This window comes from Anastrepha ludens, chromosome 3 (genome assembly GCF_028408465.1).
Source record: "Anastrepha ludens isolate Willacy chromosome 3, idAnaLude1.1, whole genome shotgun sequence".
Lineage (NCBI taxonomy): Eukaryota > Metazoa > Arthropoda > Insecta > Diptera > Tephritidae > Anastrepha > Anastrepha ludens.
In genome coordinates, this window is record NC_071499.1 from 103,522,254 (window position 1) to 103,547,057 (window position 24,804).

At 36.2% G+C, this 24,804-nt stretch overlaps 1 protein-coding gene across 1 annotated transcript in view; it reads right to left on the reverse strand.

Moving 5' to 3' along the window:
• The window catches only part of LOC128858646 (phospholipid-transporting ATPase ABCA3), a 33,165-nt gene extending 9,304 nt beyond the window's left edge, over positions 1-23,861 (reverse strand). Inside the window, exons 1-7 of the mRNA XM_054095083.1 lie at positions 23,227-23,861; positions 13,421-13,790; positions 9,945-10,004; positions 5,447-6,038; positions 3,423-3,566; positions 1,739-3,353; positions 52-586 (exon numbers count right to left, since the gene is read on the reverse strand). Of these exons, the coding sequence (XP_053951058.1) occupies positions 52-586; positions 1,739-3,353; positions 3,423-3,566; positions 5,447-6,038; positions 9,945-10,004; positions 13,421-13,650 (3,176 nt within the window). The 5' untranslated portion in view covers positions 13,651-13,790; positions 23,227-23,861. The remainder of the gene's footprint in view (positions 1-51; positions 587-1,738; positions 3,354-3,422; positions 3,567-5,446; positions 6,039-9,944; positions 10,005-13,420; positions 13,791-23,226) is intronic.
• Positions 23,862-24,804: the final 943 nt, after the last annotated feature.

Sequence of the window (24,804 nt, forward strand, 5' to 3'; positions counted from 1 at the left end):
AAAATATTTTATAATACGGAAGCTGGTTGCATTCTAAACAGGTGTTCTTACCTTGCCATGGCATTGTGCACAAGATTCACTGTCAGTGGTGCTGTGTGCAAGGGTTGATTGTTCAACCAAGCCGTGATTTTTCCAGATTCCACCGTAGCTGCTGCCACGTAACGGGCATTGATACGCACTTGTTCAGTTTTACCCAGATCTAAAATATATTCAGTGAAATTGCGTTGGCCCGTAGTTTGCAGCTGGTGATTGGTGGAATAAGAACCAAAAATACTTTTGTATTCAGCAACAATGCGTTCTTCCAGCGAGCCCGGTGCTATATTACTAGCCGCTTCAAGAATTGTGTACGTTTTGGGGTATTGAGTCACACTCATTGTTATAGCTGGTAATGGGCGGAAAGTGCTTTGATTGCGTGAGATCAAAACGGTTATGACTACAAAGAAGATGGGCAAGAAATTTTGTATGACGAACAAAATTTTTTTGCGAAGAGTATAAAGAAACTTTTTAAGTATCATTGCGTGCCATTGATTGCAGTAGAGATCCTTGCCTCTAAGTAACCGTGTGTTCTCCGAAAACATGCTATCGGCTATTGAAGAAATGATAAAGTACATATTTTTGGTTTTTGTTTGTGTATGTATGCATGTACAGTGGAATATCGATAACTCATATGGGCCAACGACAAATTACGAGTTATTGCAATTTTTAATTTAGATGGAGGAAAATAAAGAATACGATTTATAGAGATTTTTTAATCTGAAATTTTACAATCTATACTATAAAGGTGAATGTCTGTTCGTTGTCCGCGCATCACTACGAAACCACAACACCAAATGACGTAAAAATTTTTATACATTCATATTTTCACCCAATGAAGGTTATAGGCATGGTTTTATGATGGAACTCCGTTCCCGCAGCCCCCAGGCCGCGACACCACTCTCATTCGTCACTAATAATCGAATATTTGCTTAAATTTAATCTAAAAAATCTTAGTTTTTCCTATTTCCCACTATTTATAGCACACTCTAGACTTCATAATCCGCATAAGCTGTTCAACTATGACCCAAATGCAAAGTTCAAAAACGGTTTGAGATAGAAAATTAATAAAAAAAATTTTGCTTGATATTTTTCTGATTGGTTGTTTTGATTTTATTCAACGAGGCATAGCAACGGATGCCGGGTGTTGTAATATTATGGTTATTAATAAAAAAATATTTTCTATGAAATTATTGTTTGTAATTATTTTATATACATATCCCAAATCCCTCAAAACTACTTCTACGCGAGCGGGGCCGCGGGTTAAAGCTAGTTTTATATCCCTAAAAAATAGTAATTTTTGTCTTTGCTTGGCTCTTGTTTTAAACAATATTTTCTAGTTTTAAAATGGCGTTGAATTTCACAAACTCGTTAGGTTGATTTTCTTTTTACATTTCTATGCCATATGATCCCATAATTCCTTCAGTTTAAATCCCTATTGTCGCCTATTCAACATAAAAATTAGTGAATTACTTCAGTGTTGAGCGAACGATTTTTCATTGCCCCAACTACGAGCAGTTCGACAATTGTGAACGGCAAAAAAAGAATACGAAATATGGAGCAAGCCAAATATCATATAGATTTTTTCCAAGAAACCGACCTTGGCACGAGTCACTGCGAATTTGGTTTATCGAGATTACGTATTATCGAGCTTCCACTGTTATAATTTATGCATGTATTTTTAGGTATATACTTGTATACTTACAATTCATCGATTCAATATCTTCGTCATTGTAACCGTTTCCTCCATTCATGATGACCATTTGCTCCTTCTTTGTGCCATTGCCTGCGTTCTCAGCACCCACTTTCATGAATACCTCCTCCATCGAGGTAATACCTACACCATAACCGCCCAGCATCAAATTCGTTGAATTTGTTTCCAAATCGCTAAACATCTCTTCGAATTTTGCTGAGTAACTATCGGGCAGCTGATAAGATAATTCAGCACCAATATCAGCTTCAGGTCTAATACCCGGTATGTATTTATTCAATAATGCAGTTATTTCATCCGCGTTACAACCTTCCTGCTTTACACAAATCAGGTGATAACCGGAGCCATATTTCTTCTTCAGGAAGAATGACGTACCGTGGCATTTCAGCTCACCGTCACACATTATAGCAATGCGATCGCCCAGTATGTCCGCTTCATCCATAAAGTGTGTCGTCAATAGTAGAGTACGTCCGATTTTCTCTGCCTGCAACAAGTCCCATAATTGGCGTCTTGCTGCTGGATCCATTCCAGAGCTAGGCTCATCGCAAAGCACCACTTTTGTGCCACCGCAAAGTGCACAGCAAACCGATAGTTTGCGCTTCATGCCACCGGATAATTTCGAGGATGCTACATTTATTTTATCCTCTAGCTCGATCATTTTCAGGTACTTATCTACTTCAACTTTAATTTCATTACCTTTCAAACCTCTCAAACGGCTGAAAAAGACTATGTGATTGCCAACGCTCATGTCGTCGAATAGCACATTATGCTGTGGACAAATGCCGAGCGAGGTGCGTGCGCCCTCAATATTGGTGCGTATGTCACTACCATTAACTATTGCCGTACCAGCGGTGGGTGGGAACATTCCAGTTAGCATTGAAATTGTAGTCGTTTTACCAGCGCCATTATGTCCGAGCAACACTGTTATTTCGTCTTCATACATATTCACTGATAAACCTTTTACTGCATATTTATCTCCAAAGCGTTTCTTCAAATTTTTAACCTGTAAGCCAACGTGCTTTCCTGCAGGTTCCATCTCAAAAGCACTTGGTGTTTGGCGTTCAATCGACTTATTCGACATATCTTCAATGCCGGCATATTCCTTATGGCCGCACCAAAAACTGGGAGTAAAAGGAAAATTCCACTTCTTTGGCACACCAAAGCCTCCAGGCATAATTTGCTCGACATACAAACAGATAAGCATATAGAGTGCAGAAGCGACTAGCATCATCACCATAATTAAGCCGACTGTAAGATTAGAATCCACGGAAACTGGTGTGAACAGATTGCTCCATTGCAAACCCTCGCCATTGCCTTCAAAACCGAGTATTTCTTTGAAGCCAAATCCCATGGCTGTATTAGAGAATAAACACCAACCTAACTTCGATCGCAGTGACATCTGTTCATAGCCTTTATCGGTAAATGACAGTGGAAGGTAGGAGATGAACCAGACCAGACCAGTGACAGCGGCTGCAGTGCTAGCACTTGTGAAGAACGTGGCCATCATGAAACAGAAGCAGATGCTGGCTGTTGCGTATACAAGCATAAATACGAGGAGAATGGACCAGTTGCTGTAGGAGAGCACAGCGACACCCTCTAACCATTTGATCTACAAGAACCGGGGCATACATATACAGTTGAAAAGAATTATCAATTTTGAGTGGATCTCAAAAATTACCTTAACCAGGATTATAATCAGCGCAGAGGAAATGCCCAACATTATAAATGATTTTACAAACCATGCAGTCCAGTGCAACCAGTTGTCAAGGCCCATGATCTTCATGACTTCTTTCAACTGTTTCTCCTTTTCGACGGTAATACTCTATAAAATTTGAGTTTGTGATTAGATTTTTAGAAATATTTTCTAATACCAATAAAATAATACATATTTTGATTTATATGTAAAGCGAGCGCAGTACCTCTCGGCAGAACTGTAAGGCCTACAAATATGAAATTGCCCTTCAAGGACCAAACTATATGGAATATTTGGGTTAACCAAATAAAAGAATTTTGAGCTAAGAGATCGTAAATATATGAATTTATTTTAAATTTGGTTGAAGAGTTCTCAAATGAGCCTCCGAGAAAGTGGCACTATAATCGATTTGTAAATAAGGGTGTAAAAAAGGAGCGCAAGTTGACTGACATTTGTACTATTGAGCACAAAAAAGAAATAATCGGGGCTGTTGAAGTTGCAGCATTGAGCTCTAAAATATGTATGCCTACCTTGAGATACCGCAAACTGCGCTTTTTTTTAATATTTCACCAATTCATCTAATAAAAAAAAGAGGCTGCCTGTAAAGACGGACCTCATACAGGAGGTTTGGTTTCGACATGTTGCACAGCCTTCATGATTGCTGCTGTATGTCTAGATCTAGACGCAAAGATAAGAACTCAGCCCACACTTCTTGTCAAGGACTCTAGTTCAGCGTTCTATCTAGAACAATGCCCAGCGTTCCTACTCGAGAGTGCTTTTTTGCTAGTCTAAGATAGAAACCACTGCCACAACGATTGGATTAACTCGCACCGCCTCTTGTATCAGATCACAAATCATTTGTGGAAACTTGGCATAGTCGGCTACTTTGACTCCTCCTTAATCCATTCCTAGTAGCAACCAATTTATAGTGCGGTTCTACAAGAGTAAACTAAGAAATCGCACTGTGAGTCCCTCTCTTGGCATGCCTCGAACCTTCTTATTCAACCACTCTGGCTTTTACTACCCCAGTGGAGTCGTCCACACATTCAATACCCAGCCCTTCTCAATCAAAAATTCAAAAATCTTTTGCACTGAAGGATTTCTCGATGAGTGAAACCAGGCTGTGAAACGAGTTCTGCGTGGACTTACCATTTTGTTCATCCATATGATAATAGCCTGCTATTAATAATATGAGGGAAACTATTTACTCTCGTTTCGAGTGTTTAAGTGCGAAGGAGAAAAGACTAATGAGTATGTAATCCGTCGCACTGATACTCGTATGTGAGACTTTGCTAGATTTAGAAATAAGTACAACTGAAACTTTTTTGTTACAGAATATTATTAAACATGAAATGAACGCTGAAAATAGGATGGATTCCTCCAGCGCATATACAAAAAGTTGCGCGGTTTCAGCCTAGAATGGAAACTGGACTGCACAATACTCTGACGTTGGCATTTATTACCAAGTTCTCTCTGCAAAAATATAATCGAAGATAAAATCAAATCGGTTTGCCACTTACTGTATTTAAGAAGATAGCTGTAGCCGTACCGACTCAAATATTTGAAGTTATGCTTTCTCGCTAGCCTACAGTGATAACAGTGGTTCATTGCTCATTTAACTTAGAAAGAAAGAGGTTTAATGCAGACGACATGAAAGGTATATGGAGTACATAATTCAACCTATACGCACGTCCAACCTTACCTTATCAACCTGTCTACCCTAATCTATTATTAAACTAATGCCAATGTTTGAGGTGGTTTGAAAAGGAAAGGCGAACCATCCCAATATCACAAAATAATAAATATTGTATATACATATAAACATAGATAAGGTTTGATTATACCTATTATCTTTATTTTATTGGTTGATTCGAAAAGTATTATTTATGTTAATTACCACAGCAATTAAATTACATTTGTCGTTTAAAATTTCTTCATACATAAATGACACTTTTCGTGTGTAAAAATGAGGAAATGCTTCTTGCCAGATATATCTACTTACTACTCACCTTTGTTATTGACGTACACGGATAAATAAAACTTAGCACCACAATTAGAGATAATATCGTTTCTAATGCTTCTATAAGAGGGTCACTTATATATTCTGGATAAGGATAACGCTGCATTTCGACGTATGGTAAATTTTCTTGATTACCAGCCAATTTCAAGTAGGCCATCGAGAGTGCCTGTTGTACGGGCAAGAAAGCCTCTCTCAAATATCCCACCGGTAGACCCCCGTCATTTTGTTCAGGATTTCTAGGACCAGGAAAATCGATAAGCGGAAACAATTTCGAAGTTAGCCATGTCCAACCCAAAGATCGTGTCGCTGTACGAAGTTCGCTCGGAAAGCGCAACGAAAACGCAAACTTGCGCGGATAATCGGTGATGTTGTATAGCGAATCGTCAAATTGAACGCCCGTCAAGTAGTTACTGGTGACTAACTCGCTTTCCAAAGCGCTGGCATTCGGATAGCTTTCGTAACCTTTCATATTTAAACTTTCTGCAGCTTCGCTAACTATCGCTTCCAAAAATTTGTTGGTGGGCGAGTAGAGTAATTTGTAAACGGGAACATTGGCTCGACTCTTAGTACTCAATGCCTCACTGACATATTTAATGCACGTTTTTTGTTTTTATAAAAATAAAAAAATAAAAATAATAAAATATAATTATTGACTTTTTTTGATTGAGAGATTATATTGGTAACAATTGCGTGCAAACAAATTCTATATAGCGACTTAGAATACACGTACGGACAATACAAGTTATGAGAATTTGTTATGTGATGTGTGTGTGGTTTATGTAGTTGTTGTACACATAAGTCCCTGCCAGAAAATTTTATGAGACATACTTGTGCCTACAACATATGCCGAATTTGGTGTTATAAGCATTTTATTTTTTTTCCGAAGGTCTGGAATAGCAAGTACTAGGTTTACAAACCGTTCACAGCAAATATTCGAGTAAGTAAAACCGGGGAATATATTAACAAATATTTACACTGTACAAGACAAAAAAATTAAAAGGTTCCGAAAATAGATTCTGGTACAGCCGACTCCGAACAGCAGATATTTTTATGAGGAGCTTTTTCATGGCAGAAATACACTCGGAGGTTTGCCATTGCCTGCCGGGGGGCGACCGCTATTAGAAAAATGTTTTTTTTTTTTAATTTTTGTACTTAATACACCAAAGCTCAAAACTCAACTTAAATGCCAGAAATAAGTCAAAATGGAAAATATGTAATAACGACTTAATTCGGAATTGTCTCAAGAATTAAGTGCAACTAATGAGAATTGGCAACTAGACTTAATCCTCATAATTTAAGCGAATTAGGGAACTTTCCGATGGCAACATTGCCGAAAAATGACAATTAATATCTATTGTGAATGAAAAATAATGAAATTTTTAAAGAGAAAAACAAGAAAGGCTGAAAACAATCATTGCAGCATTAAAGCTCTGGAACAATATGATGAGCACAACTGGAGTAAGTATTTTATATGATTTTCGTTTTATTTCTAAGTTTAAAAATACCTGACAAACAGAAAAAAACGTTCATCCTGCGATTCATCTTTTACTGACAAAACTATCCAACAAACAAATCAGCTGTTCACGAATTCGCGTAACAAGCGTTTGTCACACTGGATTTTTAATCAGAATTAGCTGCGCCGGTAGTCCCGATTAACGCTGTCGCCTGTCTAGCTTATATGGCCTCTGGTGACGCTCCAGCATGCTTGTCCAGCAGGCTTATATGTGTGCGTGTCGGGTGCTTGACGCTAATATCTAAAATTTTTGATTTTCATCATTCAAAAGCCGACAACAAGTATGTGTGACACGAAGCAAGTACGAGTGTCACCCGACACGCACACATATAAGCCTGCTGGACAAGCATGCTGGAGCGTCACCAGAGGCCAATAGGAATCAATTTCGTTAGCTTAATTTGAAAAAAACTGTTTTTAACTTCAAACTTGTAAGGGCAAAGACCAAAAAGAAGGGAGTTTCGGAGAGGTAATCTTACAATACTCACCATTACTCGCAACGGAGGTAAGTTTGAAAAAGACGAGACTATTTAAAATGTTCGCACAACGTCCTGGAAAGCCACAGACATGGACATGTATCGCAAGAGAAGAGGAACTACTGAAAGCTCATAGCGAAAAGTCAAGAAAATCTGTTCGAGAAGCGACACGTGAGATAGGCTTTTCAAAATGAATCAAAATGTGCCTCCACTCCAGAACATTTGCGCTGTCTAAATGCATTTTACATCTGTTTTTTTTAATTTGTAATCCATTTGTAGATGTTTGTGAACGATTGAAACCCGTTATAAATACCTTCAACAAGTTTTGCATTTAATGGATTAGCCAATGGATAACGGGACACGGCATGACATGTTAGATACACAACTAAGTTTTCGAGTTTGACGGATAGTTGTTACTAGCGACTCGCACGTATATTTAATTACATACCAAAGATTATGGGTGGTTTTTATTAAGGTTGTACACCTGTCAACATTAACCCATTGTGATATTAGTACATTTCAAATAAGTGAAATTGTTTGTAGAACAGCATTTGAGGGGAGTTCTGCTTAACTAACATATTACCTTTTGAAAACAAGAAAATGCAGCTGAATTACAACGTTTACTTGAGGAGGTTAAGCGTAGACATGCGCCATCGAAAACTACGTTCAAAGATTGGTTTCAAGGTGGATTTATTAATAATAAATTCGCCTAGATTGGTTTAAATGGTCAAAGGCGGTGACTTCGAAGTTGAAATTAAACCACGCTCTGGAAGGCCAAATTTGTTTTACGACACCGAGGTGCAAGCATTACCGGACAAAGACGATACCAGAAAGCATGAACAGCTAGCAGAGACATTAAACATAACACGTCAAGATGTTCCTAAACATTTTTCGCAATATTATATATTTATTTTTTTTTTAATAAAAAAACTTAGCTTCGCACCTAATACGATTCTGAATTTTATTTTATGTGGAATGTAATATCAAAGTTTTCGTACTCATATTGACATAATCTTTAATAATCTGCTCAAATTTTATTTTCGAGTCTAAAAAGACGCTATGATGGAAGACTGATATATTCTAAAAAAATAACATATTGAGCACTGATTTTAAGGTACTCATTTTGCTATTGCTCCCTAAGTAAAAATAAAAAAGGCATTTCCTTCAAATAAAATACTGTTCGGGCGAATGCATACAGTATGGGGGAGTTCGCAAATCACCAGGCGCATTAAACTACGAATATTTGGCTCATGCGTGAAGTCCGTATTGTTGTTGTACGGAAGCGAAATATGGCTGGTCTCTAACACCATCACACAAAGGCTACAATCTTTCGTCAACAAATGCCTCCGTATCGTATGCAGAATATTCTGGCCAAACACCATCAGTATCGACGCACTGTGTAGATTAACGAATAAGAAACCCTTCATTAGGCAAATCAAACGCAGAAAGTGGCAAGGAATAGCTCACACGTTGAGAAAACCACCAGATAGGATCACGAGAATGGTACTGAATAAGGCTGTTCGAAAATCATCAAGTACAGTTAAAAGCTGTCATAATCCGATTATTTATTGTAGATTAATAGATTCATAATTAATTTCTCATCTTTAAGAAGGAAGTATTTGGGTACTTCTGAGAGTAGTAAACTCATTGAGGTGTAGTCCCAGCGTGTTGGTAACACTATACTCTTACATATGGTATTCCTACGCATATTGAATTAAACGAAGTATTAAAAAAAATGTGTATACCACACATCCGTTAAAAAAAAAATATATATAATTGGCGACTACACCCTTTTTGGATGTTTGGCCAAGCTCTTCCTCCTATTAGTGGTGTGCGTCTTGATGTCGTTCCACAAATGGAGGGACCTACAGTTTCAAGCCGACTCCGAACGGCAGATATTTTTATGAGGAGCTTTTTCATGGCAGAAATACACTCGGAGGTTTGCCATTGACTACCGAGGGGCGACCGCTATTAGAAAATTGTTTTTATTAATTTTGGTTTCACCTAGATTCGAACCGACGTTCTCTCTGTGAGTTCCGAATGGTAGTCACGCACCAACCCATTCGGCTACGGCGGCCGACGTAGGCATACACACATTTACAACTGGAAGAATGCTGTGTGCTACATATTTGTAAGCCATCTGACGTTGATCGAGCAACAATTTCTTTTGCTAAATTTGTATTACAGACGCTAGAATTTTCAGATGAAGATCTTTTCCCTGGCAGAAAACCTCAAGATTTTGTACCCAAATTTGTTATTTTTATTTTGTGTGAAAATTATTTTAAGAGTAACTGTAACATATACGGTATATACGTCTATATAAAGTGTCTTAGTTTTGAGTATAGGTTAGAATGGAATTACTGCAATAATCAAATAATGTTAGTTTTGGTGCAAACTTAAGAGTTTGTTCTAATTTACATCATTTACTCAGTGTAGTTAGTGCATTTTTGCCAATTGGGAATGAAAAATCATATTTTTTTACTCTGTATTTCATCATTTACCTGTCCCCCTTGAATAAACCGATCATTTGTTTCACTCTTCTAGCTGTTGCTAGCTCCTCTCTGTAGAAATTATGGAAACAGTGAAATATATAAAAATAAATCGAAACAATGAAATATAATCAATAAAAATATAAGCATAAAGAAAACGGATTCCTAAATACGAGTTTGGTTAGTCACTGGCCTAAAATTCGTTAGTGGTATGCAACCTTAGTTCACGAAAAAAGGCGTACCAGATGTACTGTACTATTCAACACTTCACTAGAAATTTTGTAACCGTCAAATGGAACTCAGCTTACTTTCTTTGTCAGGGCAAAGTATGACGTCAAAAGTATGACGACATGGCCAGAAAATTATCTTTTATCTTTCTCTTCGTATCACATAATCTTCTATAGTTGATTCATGATTGCTCATTTTAAATGGCATCTTGACACTTTCAATTTATGCGATAAGACCTGTAAAGTTTGAAATTCCGATTACGATCCAGGACAACATAAAAATAATGGGAGTCCACTACCAAAACGGTGGGTCTGTGAAAACCACATATTAAATATAATATTTTCGGTTGTTATAATATGAAGCTCGGAATAAAAAAGCTAAAAAAATCGAAAATCAAATTTTGAATCTAATGGCCCGGTGCAAGACGTAAAATCACCAGCGCACTTTCGTGCCGGTTGTTCAATTAAAAATGTCGCCGCGGTAAGATAAAGTATTGAGTATCAATATTTGGAATTACCGTCAACGAATTTCCAAATGAAGGTATGTTAAGAGCGTTTTTGGCCAATTTTGGTGTACTGTTTAACATGATGTAACGTGACACGGAACCAACGAAACAATTAATTTATTGTAAACGGGAAGAAAATGTTCGCGATAGTCGATTAATTTAACGCTCTTGAACTAATTTGTCTGAGGGCATCTCGTAGTTCGTATTTTATGTAAATTAAAGGTTCAATTAGTATAGACGAAACTTAACTTAACTTAAAAAAATGGCAACAACGTAACAACACGTAAAATTAATTTTTGACGCTTAAGTTTCCTCGGATATTCCTCTTTGAACATCTTTATCGCTATTAAAACGTTCTTGAGTGTTTATATAAATTTGAGTTTTATTTTTTAATAAAAATTTGAAGAAAAAGTTAATTGTGTCGAATATTTTAAAGTTTTGTACAAATTTACATAATATGCACGGTGCGTTTACTTCACCGGAGGACCATACAGTGGCATATCTACCGGATAAATAGAGATTGGAAGGAAGCCAAATGAAAGAAATTATTTTCAAAAATAAACAAACAAATGAAAAAATATTTTTTATATATATTTGTCTTTAAAAATTATAAGTCTGCAGATTTTTGAGTTTCTTAAATTAAACTAAGTTTTAGCTAACCACCTAAACCACCTACATATGTACGGTGTATAAGCTTAAATCCGCTGTTTTTTAGTAAAAAAAACCCCATTTTTTTTTTATAGAAAGCAAAAAAATAATTTATTCAAAGTATTTGCCCTCGCTAGCTATACATTTTTCCCATCTCTCGGGGAATTTGTGTATACCACGCCAAAAGAATTCTTCATCTTTCGAGGCGAACCACTCGTCAAGCCATTTCCGGACGTCTTCGTACGAATCGAAGTGCTGTTCGGCGAGCGCGTGACCCATCGATGAAAACAGATGATAGTCCGAAGGGGCCAGGTCTGGTGAATAAGCGGGATGAGGTAGCACCTCCCAATTGATTGTCTCCAAGTAGTTTTGGACCATTCTTGACGTGTGCGATGGGGCGTTGTCGTGGAGGAAAATCAGCTTCTCATGTCTTTGTTCATAACGAGGCCTTTTTTCACGCAAAGCACGGCGCAATTTGATGAGTTGTTGGTGGTAGCGATGAGAATTAACAGTTTCACCAGGTTTCAACAGCTCATAGTAAACGACACCCTGCTGATCCCACCAAACGCACAGCATCGTCTTGCGTCCAAAAAGATTAGGTCTTGATGAAGAAGTTGATGGTTGGCCGGGATCGACCCATGATTTTTTTCGTTTAGGATTCTCAAAGTATATCCACTTTTCATCGCTAGTCACCACAAGATGCAGGAACGACTTTCTTTTATGCCTAGCCAGCAAGATTTCGCATGTGTTTTGGCGTCGCTCCATCTGTCTATCGTTCAACTCATGGGGTACCCATTTTCCGACTTTTTGGACCTTTTCCATGGCACGTAAACGCATGGAAATGGCTGGTTGAGTGACACCTAACTGCTCGGCAAGCATTTTTTGCGATTGGGTATCGTCCTCATCCAAAAGAGCCTGCAATTCATGGTCCTCAACTTTTCTGGGCCGATTTTCACGCTTCTTGTCACTCAAGTCAAAATGGCCGTCTTTGAACCGACGAAACCAGTCTCTGCAAGTTGTTTCCGATAATGCACTGTCACCATAGACCTCCACAAGCATTCGATGCGATTCGGCAGCCGATTTCTTCAAAATAAAGCAAAAAAGTAGAGCTTCCCGCATATGCTCTTTTTTTGGCACACAATTAGACATGATTACGCAAGGAAAAAAGTGTGTTGCTGTATGAAATCACTGATGATGTGCAGTGATTGATGTAAACAGGTGTCGAACCCATGCAAAAAAAAATATGGCATTTCTATGGTAACTTGATATGCTCACTAACGCCATCTACGAGCAATCAGCGGATTTAAGCTTATACACCGGTATATGGACTAGGCAAAATATTAAATTAAGTTAAGTTAAGTTATGTAAATTCAGTCTAGAGTAAATAAATTTAAACAAGTCCAGAAGCAGTTAAAGCTTACATTCGGCGCAAAATTATCGAAAGGGAGCCGCAATTACATTTGTCATCGAAAATTGCACCAAAAGAATTGGCACCTGTGAGCGTACACCCGGTGGGCATTTTGAAAATATTATTAATTATTCATAAATTTAAAACCTTCTACTATAGATGCAGATATGTTTTTAATAAACAGATAATGAGTTTCCATTCAAAATATGTATTTAACCTGAATTTAGAAAATACCTTAGTAACTATTTAAAAGCCACTTTCTTTGCAAAAAGCTTTTACCTATCATATCTCAAGCTTTATTCTTATGAAATTTTAAAATCTACTTAAGTTCACGATTTTAACCGGTTTTTTGGTACTCGTAGTATCAATATATAATATATTTTTAACCATAGAAATACATTTTTCATATATCTATTCATTTTCGCCTGCATTCTACCGATTAGCAATAATCCCTTGAGTACGATTTACGTCGAAGGGCGCCCAAAAATTTTGATATTTTTGAGTGCCGATGAAAGACAAGACAATAGAAAAAGCACTTGTAATTGTATATTAAGCCAATACTCGTACACAAAGCAAATTATTATAAAAGTACTATTTCAAAACCACGTAAGATCGAAATACTACACTAGCAGTGCGTACTGTGATAAAAAACAAAAAAAAGCATACATAGATTTACAATAGATAAATTTCAAAGCTCACTTGAATATATCCAAATTAGAAATATTTAATGGCGGGTAGGTTGTTACACCCATCGTCTCCACCTCCACCAGGATTCGCACCAATACAAGCAGTAAAGAGAAAACGGCGGGCAACACCAACTCTACGCTCAGTTCCAGCTTGTGATTCCATTGTAGAATCCAGTTTTTCCACAACAATAATTTGAATTTTTCCCAATTACTAACTTTCACATTGCTACCGGAAGCATCCATTGTGTACAGTTATTTCGAAGCGGTTGCTGGCGTGTGACTTCTGTTTGTGACACTTGAAGTTAGAACCGAGGCAATAAATGCAGTAATGCGCGATGAGTCCTTTGAATATTTCGAAGAAATGTTCGCTTCAAATATTTAATCTGAAAATAAATAAAAAAAATTTGCAAAAAAAATGGTTAGAAAATTTTACACACACTAATGCATATATTTATAAAGATATTTATCTTTATAAAATTAGAAATAAGTTCGGATTTCGAAAAATTGTCAAATTTGTATTATTTATTAATATCGGCCGTTGAAAAAAGTTGTTACACTTCACAAATTTCGACTCATATAAAGATATTTACGGTTTAATACAAATTTCAAAAAAAAGAAAAATATAAGTGCCATCCCAGTAGGCACGGTGGCGATTGACGTTTTGTAAATAGAATTTAGTTAGTGCTGGGGTCAATCACCATCGTAGTGTGACATTATAGATTGCAAAATACGAGCTAGGAATCTGTTCTGTCACAATCAATTTTTGTTTCTTTCCGTGCGAAAAGCTGTAGAACGATATCATGATAAGTGATCCAAGTATTTTGAGCATTGTCATTAATTCGTCTAAAGAAATTTGTTTTTTTGTAGTATAATGCAAAAATGAGAGCAGTTTCTTTTAATTATTTAAGAACGGAAGCTGTATCTGTATGACCATTTAAAATAAAAATAAATAAATAATTGACGCGTACACTTCTGTTAGGTGTTTGACCGAGCTCTTCCTCCTCTTTGAGAAGCGCGACTAGATGTTGTTCTATAAATGGAGAGGCCTACGGTTTTAAGCCGACTCCGAACGGCAGATATTTTTTATCTGGAGCTTTTTCATAGCAGAATTAGAAGAAACTTTTCCTTCATTTTGGTGTTTGAGGCGCAGAGATTCGAACCTATGTACTCCGAATGGTAGTCACGTACTAACCAATCCGGCTACGGTGGCCGCCAAATAAGATCGTTCATTCTTTTGTAACACATCACTGTTGAATTTGGAAAACCATAACAGTAAATTTAACTATATATAAGAAATTGCCAACATCACAGGAAATAGTATCCAAATTTCAAACTTTTGTAAATCGATATCCCCGCACAATAATACGCTTTTGGTGGCCAGAAAATTAGATATCAAACATTGGTTTACACAGACGATACAATCAGATCGCAATCAATATTAAAATACATAAGAGGAAGTGAACCTGGTCGGACAAACTCTGAAAAAGCCAACGCAAGAAATACCAACGATGGCCTTGGAACAGAACCCTTATAGGCGAAGATTACGACCCAAAGGATCCTGGCGACGCAGCCTTCACGAGGAATTATCTAGCAACAATCTCACCTAGATGCAATCTAAACAAACAGCTAATGATAAAACCAAAAGGAAATCGTTAACTTCGGCGCTTAAGCAAACAAGAATATACTACTTATAACGGGTGATTTTTTTAGCTATTATCTTTTTAAACAGTTGGTTTAAACAGCTGACGCACGTTTCGTGTTTTGTTTCACTGTCAAAAATCTTCAGTTTGGTCTATAATTTAACCATGAATCGTCTTACAAACGAACAACGCTTGCAAGTCATTGAATTTTATTATAAAAATGCGTGTTCTGTTAAGAAAGTTTATTGCGCGCTTTTCCATTTTATGGTTAGTTTAATCGACCCACTGAAGCGGCTATTCGAGCTATTGTGACTAAATTTAGAACCAAATTTACATTATTGGACATCACCCCACAAACACGCTTACGTAGAGTGCGAACTGAAGAAAATATCGCAGCTGTATCGGGCAGTGTTAATGATGACCATCAGTTATCGATTCGTCGCCGTTCGCAGCAATTCGGTCTCTGTTACTCAACAACGTGGACAATTTTGCGAAAGGATTTAGGTGTGAAGCCTTTCAAAATACAGCTGGTGCAAGAATTGAAGCCGAACGACCTACTCATTTTTGGATCAATGGGTACGTAAATAAGCAGAATTGTCGATTTTGAAGTGAAGATCAGCCGGAAAAATTCTCAGAGCTACCAATGTATCCAGAAAAGGTCACAGTTTGGTGCGGTTTATGGGCTGGAGGTATCATTGGACCATACTTCTTCAAAGATCCTGCGAATCGTAACGTAACTGTGAATGGTGAAATGATATCCAACTTTTTTTTGATGTGACATGTGGTTTCAGCAAGACGGCGCCACATGCCACGCAGCACGCGTAACAATGGACTTGTTGAGAGGCGAGTTCGGTGAACATTTTATTTCACGTTCGGAACCTGTCAATTGGCCACCCAGATCGTGCGATATAACGCCTTTAGATTATTTTTTGTGGGGCTATGTTAAAGCTCATTTCTATTCAGACAAGATTGCTTCAATTAATGGAAAACACCATTAAAGCATTTATATGTGAGATAAATATATAAAAAATCACCCTTTTATAAATAAACTGTATGCCAATTTTGAAAAAAAATATATTGACTTCTTCATTTTAAATAATTTTAATGAAAATCAGGGAAAATATGGCCGTTTACAGGTATCGGTCCCCTTAATGGCTACGCAGAAATGCCGTATTTGGGCTGAAAAGCAATCCGAAGCCATTAAAAAAAGAGGATTTGAAATGAAACAAGAATTGATCACCCTTTACTCATGACATTTAGCTAGGCTCTAATCTCTCCATACTAACAAAACTTGGTCAAGCATAAGTGAAGGTTTGCGAAAGTTTGTGACCGAGCGCACATCAATCATGCACATGTGGATCGTACTCGTATCGGTAGTACTTTCCGTTTAATGAGTAGTGATGTATAACATATAAGATTATGAAGGATAAACAAGATTTATTAATTCAATAAAGATTCTATTAATCTTAATTCTATTAAGATTAGGCTAAACTAATTTCTGTTCTTTTCAGGTTGAATAGCGAGTAGTAATACATATAAACCACACAACATATTCTAGCGCTAACTGGATCCATAAAACACTCGCCACCATATTTTCATAAAATGTGTCAAGTCACACAACTCAAGCAATTTCACGTGAGATACCGATGGTAAGACTGAATACAGTGCTACATATTTACAATCACATGTACGCACATACATACGTCAACATGCATAACCAGTGAAGCAAAAGGAAACGCTATACAACTTTGAACTTGTCGAATACTCGTAAATTATTTATGGCTAACGACTTTTATCAAGTTTATCACAAATGTAGGTGCATTTTCTGCAGGTGCAAGTTCACAAATAAACACCATTTCATTGGACTAGTATTTTTGTAGTATATTCGGGTGGGCCAATATATTTTCGAGATAAAAATTTTTTTATTAACAAATAGGTTATATCAATTTAATAAAAAATAGGAAAGCCTCGTAACAGGTAAGCAGTAAGTACAGGGTGCTCTATATAGTGTTTTTTTAGCATACGTTATATCGACAGTGATAGCTCTTTCCCTTTGGAAATCTTGACTGAAAGTTAGTCTCGTATCTGCGCGGAACGAATCGCTTTGCGCTTGAACAGTATTGGAAAACTTTGCAAACCTATCTCCAAAGTCGAAGCCAATGCATCCTCTGAAAGTTCGGTGCGGATTTTGAAGTGGTGGCACCATTGGTTAATTTTTCTTTTTTAATGTTACCATGAGAAGCGATTTTTTGTGGGAAAAAATTGAAGACATGAATTTAAACTATCTGCCCCAGAGCCCATGCCACAATCGATATTTTACCCGCCACGTTCGGTAATTGTGTTACCACGTGACTTGTCGCTGTTAATTCTTTAGTGGGTCTCCGTGGAGGACCGATGTTATGCGAACAATACCTTAACTAATCCGGCCCTAATCAGGCAAATATCGAGCGACCCATTCTTGAGCCAATGTAGAAATAAGCTTAATTCTGTTGGAAGACGGATAAGCTTGTACTTATATGAGTTCCAGGGCACCGCGTTCTTCAAGGACATGATGCCGATTGCCGATGAATTGGCCAGCTGCCATCAGCGGTTACCACAAAGGATCGGAGCCAATAATCGAAATGAATTCGACAGGAATAATGAATTGGATCAGCGATTATATATGCAATTTATATAAAGAGCGATGGTCCGGTCAAAAACGCTGCAGGACTACAAAGTGTTTTGTGACAAGCCGAACAGAAAACTGTCGAACTTTCTTCTAAAACTTGGTACAAAAGACGTTCGGTTGATGGTCGTTATTATTACAGGACACAACCCATGGGGTCAGCATATGACCGCCATTGGAATCATTGAGGACCCGATTTGCCTGTCTTGCTTGGAGGAGCCGGATAGTACTGAGCATTTTCTCTGTGAGTGTCCTGCCTTGTTAGAGCAAGACTACGAATTTTGGTCTCCGGTGTGATGTGAATGAGTAAAATTCGTTCTCTCAAACCGTAGTATATTTTCAGATTTGCCAAAGAATCTGGAAAACTCTCATAGGACTAGCTATCTCTGTCACTGCCTGTATTCTATCCTATCTCTTTCTCTCTGGCACTTCTCTTCTCTCCTCATTGACTATCAACCCTTTTACTTTGCGGAGCTTCGAATACAATAGCTTTTTAGACTGTTGAGATTTTTCAATATCATCGCATGATTATAAATAATTGGAATAATTGAATGAATATACCTACGAGTACATACATAATTGGCGCTTACACTCTTTTTGTGTGTTTGGCCGAGCCCCTTCTTCTATTTCTGGCGTGCGTCTTGAAGTTGTTTCACAAATGGAGGGACCTACAGTTTTAAGCCGACTCCGAACGGCAGATATTTTTTATGAGGAGCTTGTCGCCTGTCGAGGGGCGACCGATATTAGAAAAAACTGTTTCTATCATTCGATGTTTCATGCACGGAGATTCGAATTCCTCCGAATTCCGAATGGTAGTCACGCACCAATCCATTCGGCTACGGCGGCCGAATGAATATGCTCATATGTGTTTATGTAGAACAAAAATTTATGTAAACATTATTTAGAAGCCGATAAAATAATACAAATAAAAAATATAAAATAACTTAGTGAAGCTTACAAATTAATCGCCAATCGATGTGCGTAAAGAAATATTTTTTTCCGTTTAGTTTTTAAGAACTCTTTTTGTATATTTTCCGACGATTACATCCGCTCGGTACTATTAACAAATACACGACATGGCTATTAAACAGAAACTGCTTTGTTAGTTATCGGAAAGTGCAAAACTAGCGAATAAGCATACAAATATAAGTATAACATATGTACACAGGTGTATGTTATATTACTTATATACATATATTATAGTATGTACTCGTATGTTAATCGTTTTCGCCACATTGACCCTACACTTGATTCTATTAAATGTAATCGTCTAATACTCTGATAACGATTATGGCCATTGATAAACCAGGACGATAAGATACATACATATATGTATATTCTCGTATATTGTGCTTAATTGTGGATAAGCACGACTAGACCATATTTATTGCATCCTATCCCACCACGCACTTGTTCCCAAAGATATTATAATTTTTTAACCTAGCGGTTGTATGTAACAGCTTAAAAAAATCGAGATACGTAGAAATAGACATTTATATACAAAAATGCTTAGATTGATAAAAGGAGTTGATTTAGCCAATATCAGTGTGTCCGCCCGAAAGTGTGTCCGCAAAAGTTAGTTTATTGCTTAATTTTCCAAAACAAACAAAAACGTGATATCTCTGTTATAACTGATGCGAAATTACTAAAATTTGGACAAATAAAAGAAATATGACGCAAGTATAACTTTGGAAAATTTGTGGTACAATGCTGACTTTTTGGTAAATGCGTGTATCCGACTTCATAAAGCTCGCTCAAACTTGGCAGGCATATTATACCCCACCCCATTTAGCCACGACTTAATTATTATTGAGATCGGATAAAAGCGAAGCTCACTTTTTGTATGCTAAAATTAAATTTTCGCCCGTCCGCCATCTATCTATCTCAGCCAGCCCAAATAAACTTTTACTAAAATGCGGGCGGGTATATAAAGTTCGGTCCGGATCGAATTTATCCTTTCGCTTTTCTATACGAATATCAATTCACAGATTTGTCTTTATTTGGAAGTTATGAGTTTTAAATTTGAAGTCAGCATATAAAAATACCCGGTTACCGTGAAGCTAATCGTTCTATTAATGAATAATGCACAATACCGGAACGCTCAGGTTTGTATACGGCCAAGAACTGTCACTTCGGTAGCAATCTTTATAAATTTATGGAAAACGTTTTATGCTGTTAAAATAACTAACTTGGATTGCTATTGGCCCCTTTCGCCGTTAAATAAAAAAAATTCTGTTTTTGTTCTCATTTTATGAATTGAAAACTACAAATAATCGCATTCTGGGAGCACTTAAGTTTGAGGGGCAGGTTAAATAAATATAAATAATTGGCGCGTGCACTTTTGTTAGGTATTTAGCCGAACTCCTCCTGCTATTTGGGGCGTGCGTCTTGATGTTGTTCCACAAATGGAGAGACCTGCAGTTTTAAGCCGACTCCGAACGGCAGATATTTTCATGAGGAGCTTGAGGCAGAAATACACTCGGAGGTTTGCCATTGCCTGTCGAGGGGCAATCGCTATTAGAAAAAACTCTTTATATTTTTGGGAAAATACCCATTTGGTCCCCCGCCTCTTTTAAAAAAAGGGGTACGAGGGGGGGTATGAGGGGGGGTAGAGGGGGTATTCTACTATCTAAAAGTGGAAACCTCACTGGCCGGAGGCTTATAGTTTTTAAGTTATTTGAGTTTAAAAATTGTAAAATTGACCAAGAATCCTCCTATTTTGGTTACTACAACCGGCCGAAGTGCTGCCAGACATCGTATAAATAAACAATTTTAGAAGATAATAAATGAATAGAAATACAAAATTTTACAAATTATTTCTATATTATATACGTCTATTCATATATATATATATATATATACATATATGGGTATATATTTATGGATATATGTATATATTTATATACATATATATATTAATGCTTGATTTTCAGTAAAGTATGTTTGATTGTATGCATTTTGAATATATGATATATATATATGATATATATATATACATATATATATTTAAAAAAAAAGAAAAAAAAGCGCCGCAGGCGAAAATTTGGAATAAAAAATCGCGCGATTTTTAATTCCAAATTTTCACTATATTATACATATATATATTTAAAAAAAAGAAAAAAAAAGCGCCGGAGGCGAAAATTTGGAATAAAAAATCGCGCGATTTTTAATTCCAAATTTTCACTATATTATACATATATATATTTAAAAAAAAAGAAAAAAAAAGCGCCGCAGGCGAAAATTTGGAATAAAAAATCGCGCGAAAGAATTAACAGCGACAAGTCACGTGATAACACAATTACCGAACGTGGCGGGTAAAAGATCGATTGTGGCATGGGCTCTGGGACAGATAGTTTAAATTCATGTCTTCAATTTTTTCCCACAAAAAAACACAAAACGCTTCTCACAGTAACATTAAAAAAGAAAAATTAACCAATGGTGCCACCGGTTCAAAATCCGCACCAAACTTTCTGAGGATGCATTGGCTTCGACTTTGGAAATAGGTTTGCAATATGTTCTAATACTGTTCAAGCGCAAAGCGATTCGTTCCGCGCAGATACGAGACTAACTTTCAGTCAAGATTTCCAACGGGAAAGAGCCATCACTGTCGATATAACGTATGCTAAAAAACATTATATAGATCACCCTGTACTTACTTCTTACCTGTTACGAGACTTTCCTATTTTTTATTTAATTGATATAACCTATTTGTTAATAAAAAAATGTGTATCTCTAAAATACATTGACCCACCCGAATATACTACAAAAATACTAGTCCAATGAAATGGTGTTTATTTGTGAACTTGCACCTGCAGAAAATGCACCTACATTTGCGATGGACTTGATAAAAGTCGTTGCGATGGACTTGATAAAAAATCGCGCGATTTTTAATTCCAAATTTTCACTATATTATGAATATATGATATATATATATACATATATATATTTAAAAAAAAAAGAAAAAAAAAGCGCCGCAGGTCCATCAGTCCAACTCCGGCTACGCAATCCACAGTATTTTTGCGTAGAACTCTTTTTCGCGTGGGCGGCCTTCGGCCGCGCTTCAAAAAAATAACCCTCATCAGTCCAACTCCGGCTAGGCAATCCACAGTATTTTTGCGTAGTACTCCTTTTCGCGTGGGCGGCCTTCGGCCGCGCTTCAAAAAAATAACCCTCATCAGTCCAACTCCGGCTACGCAATCCACAGTATTTTTGCGTAGTACTCCTTTTCGCGTAGGAATTTTACGTGAAGCTGAACTGTATTTCGAAAATCACATCGATATTGTATTTATATATATTTATGAACTCAATATATACACCTTAGAGGTTGTAAACCCCCATTCCCTCATTATTCTAACAAAAAAGAGTGTGTGGAAATTATGTTCCTATGTTGCTTCGTTTTCAATCGCATTCTATTTTTTTATTATTTTTTGCTTCTGGCAGCACTCCATTCAGCCATACTTTTCAGTTATTGTAAATTTAGCTGGCGCGTCAAGTGTTTGCAAGTTATAAATGCAATTTAAATTGTTAATTTATGGTATATACATATCAATAAAAGGAGTTAAAAACGTGTGTGTATGTTAATGTATATTAGTTTGAATATTTATTAAAATAAATGTGATAAGTGCACTTATTGTATCAAAATTTGGTGAAGGTAAAAGACAAATTTTATCAACAAATAACTTAAAAACTATTATTAACTGAATAGTGTTGGTGCTAGTTTTAGCAAAATAAGCACGAAATCAACATCTCCTGTGAATTTCATTGGAAAATTCGTAATATTTCTCTCAAAACAAGTGATGGGATACTGCATGGAGTCGGAGCCATATTTTTTAAAGTTCATGCACGGAGATTCGAACCAATGCACTCCCGAATGGGTTGTTGTTATTTGTTTTATATATGCAATAAAATTCTTTATTTGTATTTCATTGTCAAACTAATGAAAATTCGTGATTTGATCTAATATATTATTGTATATTTACAAACTGTATTCAAAATTGTACGAAATTAATTAAAATGGAATCCCGAAATTAATACTGAAATTTTTGGCCTAATTTAAAATATCCTGAAATTCCAGTATACATACAGAAAACTCTCAATTACATGAGTAGAAGTTATCGATTATGACAAATTCCGAAAACCCGGTACTACATGAAATATAAAAAAATGCCGCTGCTGACAATTTAGGGATACGGCAGATTGTATAATTTACTTTCGAGTGAGTTTTATTGAAATTTCATGGCAATTATATTGAAATTCACTCAAAAGCCAATTACACAACCTGCTCGTTAGTCAAATAGAGTCAAAATAAAGACTTGAATCTTGATTCTTCATGCATTTTTTCCTAATAAAGAAAGGAAGATATACATACATCTTTATTTGTATCCTATTTTTCTAAGAATTAGAAATTTAAGCGAATAAACTAGTTCGAAAACAGAAAGCGTAGTCGTGTCCACATAGCGATATGCGATATGTGAAATGGCGCCACGATTATCATAATAATTATTTACTTATTACCTTTTTTCTTCTCTCCTTCCAGGACTGTGCTTCTATCTTTGCCAGATGATTTTAGTACTATGTATAAGCAGGATTCAATGTATACTCGTAAGCAAATCAATAAACACAATATGCAATTAAATCGGTGAACAATTTACGATCACTGGAACGGTAAACATCCACTAGTTAAATTATATTTTTGAAGCTCGAATTGCCTCCTATTTATTTATAATTTAACCCAATTCAGCAATATTTGTACGCAACTGACACTTTTGTGTTTGTTTTCCTTTTTATTTTCTTTTCTTGTTTTCGTTTTAGTAACAAAAATAAATACGACAGTCTGGCAAATAAAAAATAAATATCAACGTACTCAAAAAAAGAACGATGAAAAAAGAACGGTGCTTATGATAAACAAAAATCCGACCACAAAACTAGTGTTACCGTAGTATGTATAACACTATGAACTGGTTATTTAATAGCGTAAATCTATTAATTTAAATATATATATGTATATACATACATATATCCCTTTTTAATATTTTATTGAACACTTGTACTTGTTGTTATTACTCAGTTATATTTATAAAATTATATTTGTGGCATAAAGCCAGAAAATTACACGACCGGTCATCACCACACTCGGAAGCGTACTGAAATATTTTCCAAGCACAAGTTCCAACCAAAGCGGTCATCAAAGTGAAGGAAATCTGATGTCATTCAGAAAATCATATACTTAGCTACGTTTATATATATCATATATATACACCATATGCACAAGAATGATAGATATTCTCTTCATCATATGCATTTATGTTGGTAAAATGGAGAGAAATCAAATCTAGAACGTTAGGAAGAGAGATATTCAGGGTCGGCTAAGAGAGAAACAGTGGTAAATGAGAAGATACCCACATATCGTCTTTGCACACATGTTAATACACGTAAACATCTGTATGTACGAAAAACAGCTGATTACTCTACTGAATGTACTCGTATCGGCCCTATATTGCAAATAAAGCTTTGGGGCTTTCAGAGAACCATACATACATATGTTACTCGCGATGCTTTTGGGGCTCTCTAAATATGCAATTCTAAATAATTTCATATGAAAGCATGCATATACATATACATACATATACGCGTATGTAACATACATGATTCAACCCGGTATGCATACATATGCATGTATAGAAATAGCCTTGAATGCACTTTTGCGCAGCGACTCTCAATTTGTTTACGTATGAAGTAATGCTAGGAAATTGGTTGGGTGCGCCTTTTGGTATTTTTTCGTTTACATACATATGTAAATATATAGTATGCGCATACATACATATGTACATATGTACATTTTTATTTTCACATTTTAAGAATTTCATAATAAACTTTTGAAATTCTACTTAGGTATGACTGAATATGAAATAATATAAACTAAATAAACTAAACAGAAATGCATATCATAATTTTATTTATTATATTACTTTTTTATGTGCTGTATAATTTTAGAACTTGTTAATGTTTTTACTTTTTTGTTTGTTTGTTCATTTAATTTTTTTTTATTTATTGGACTTACACATTTTTTCACAAACTATCAACTCAGCTAAG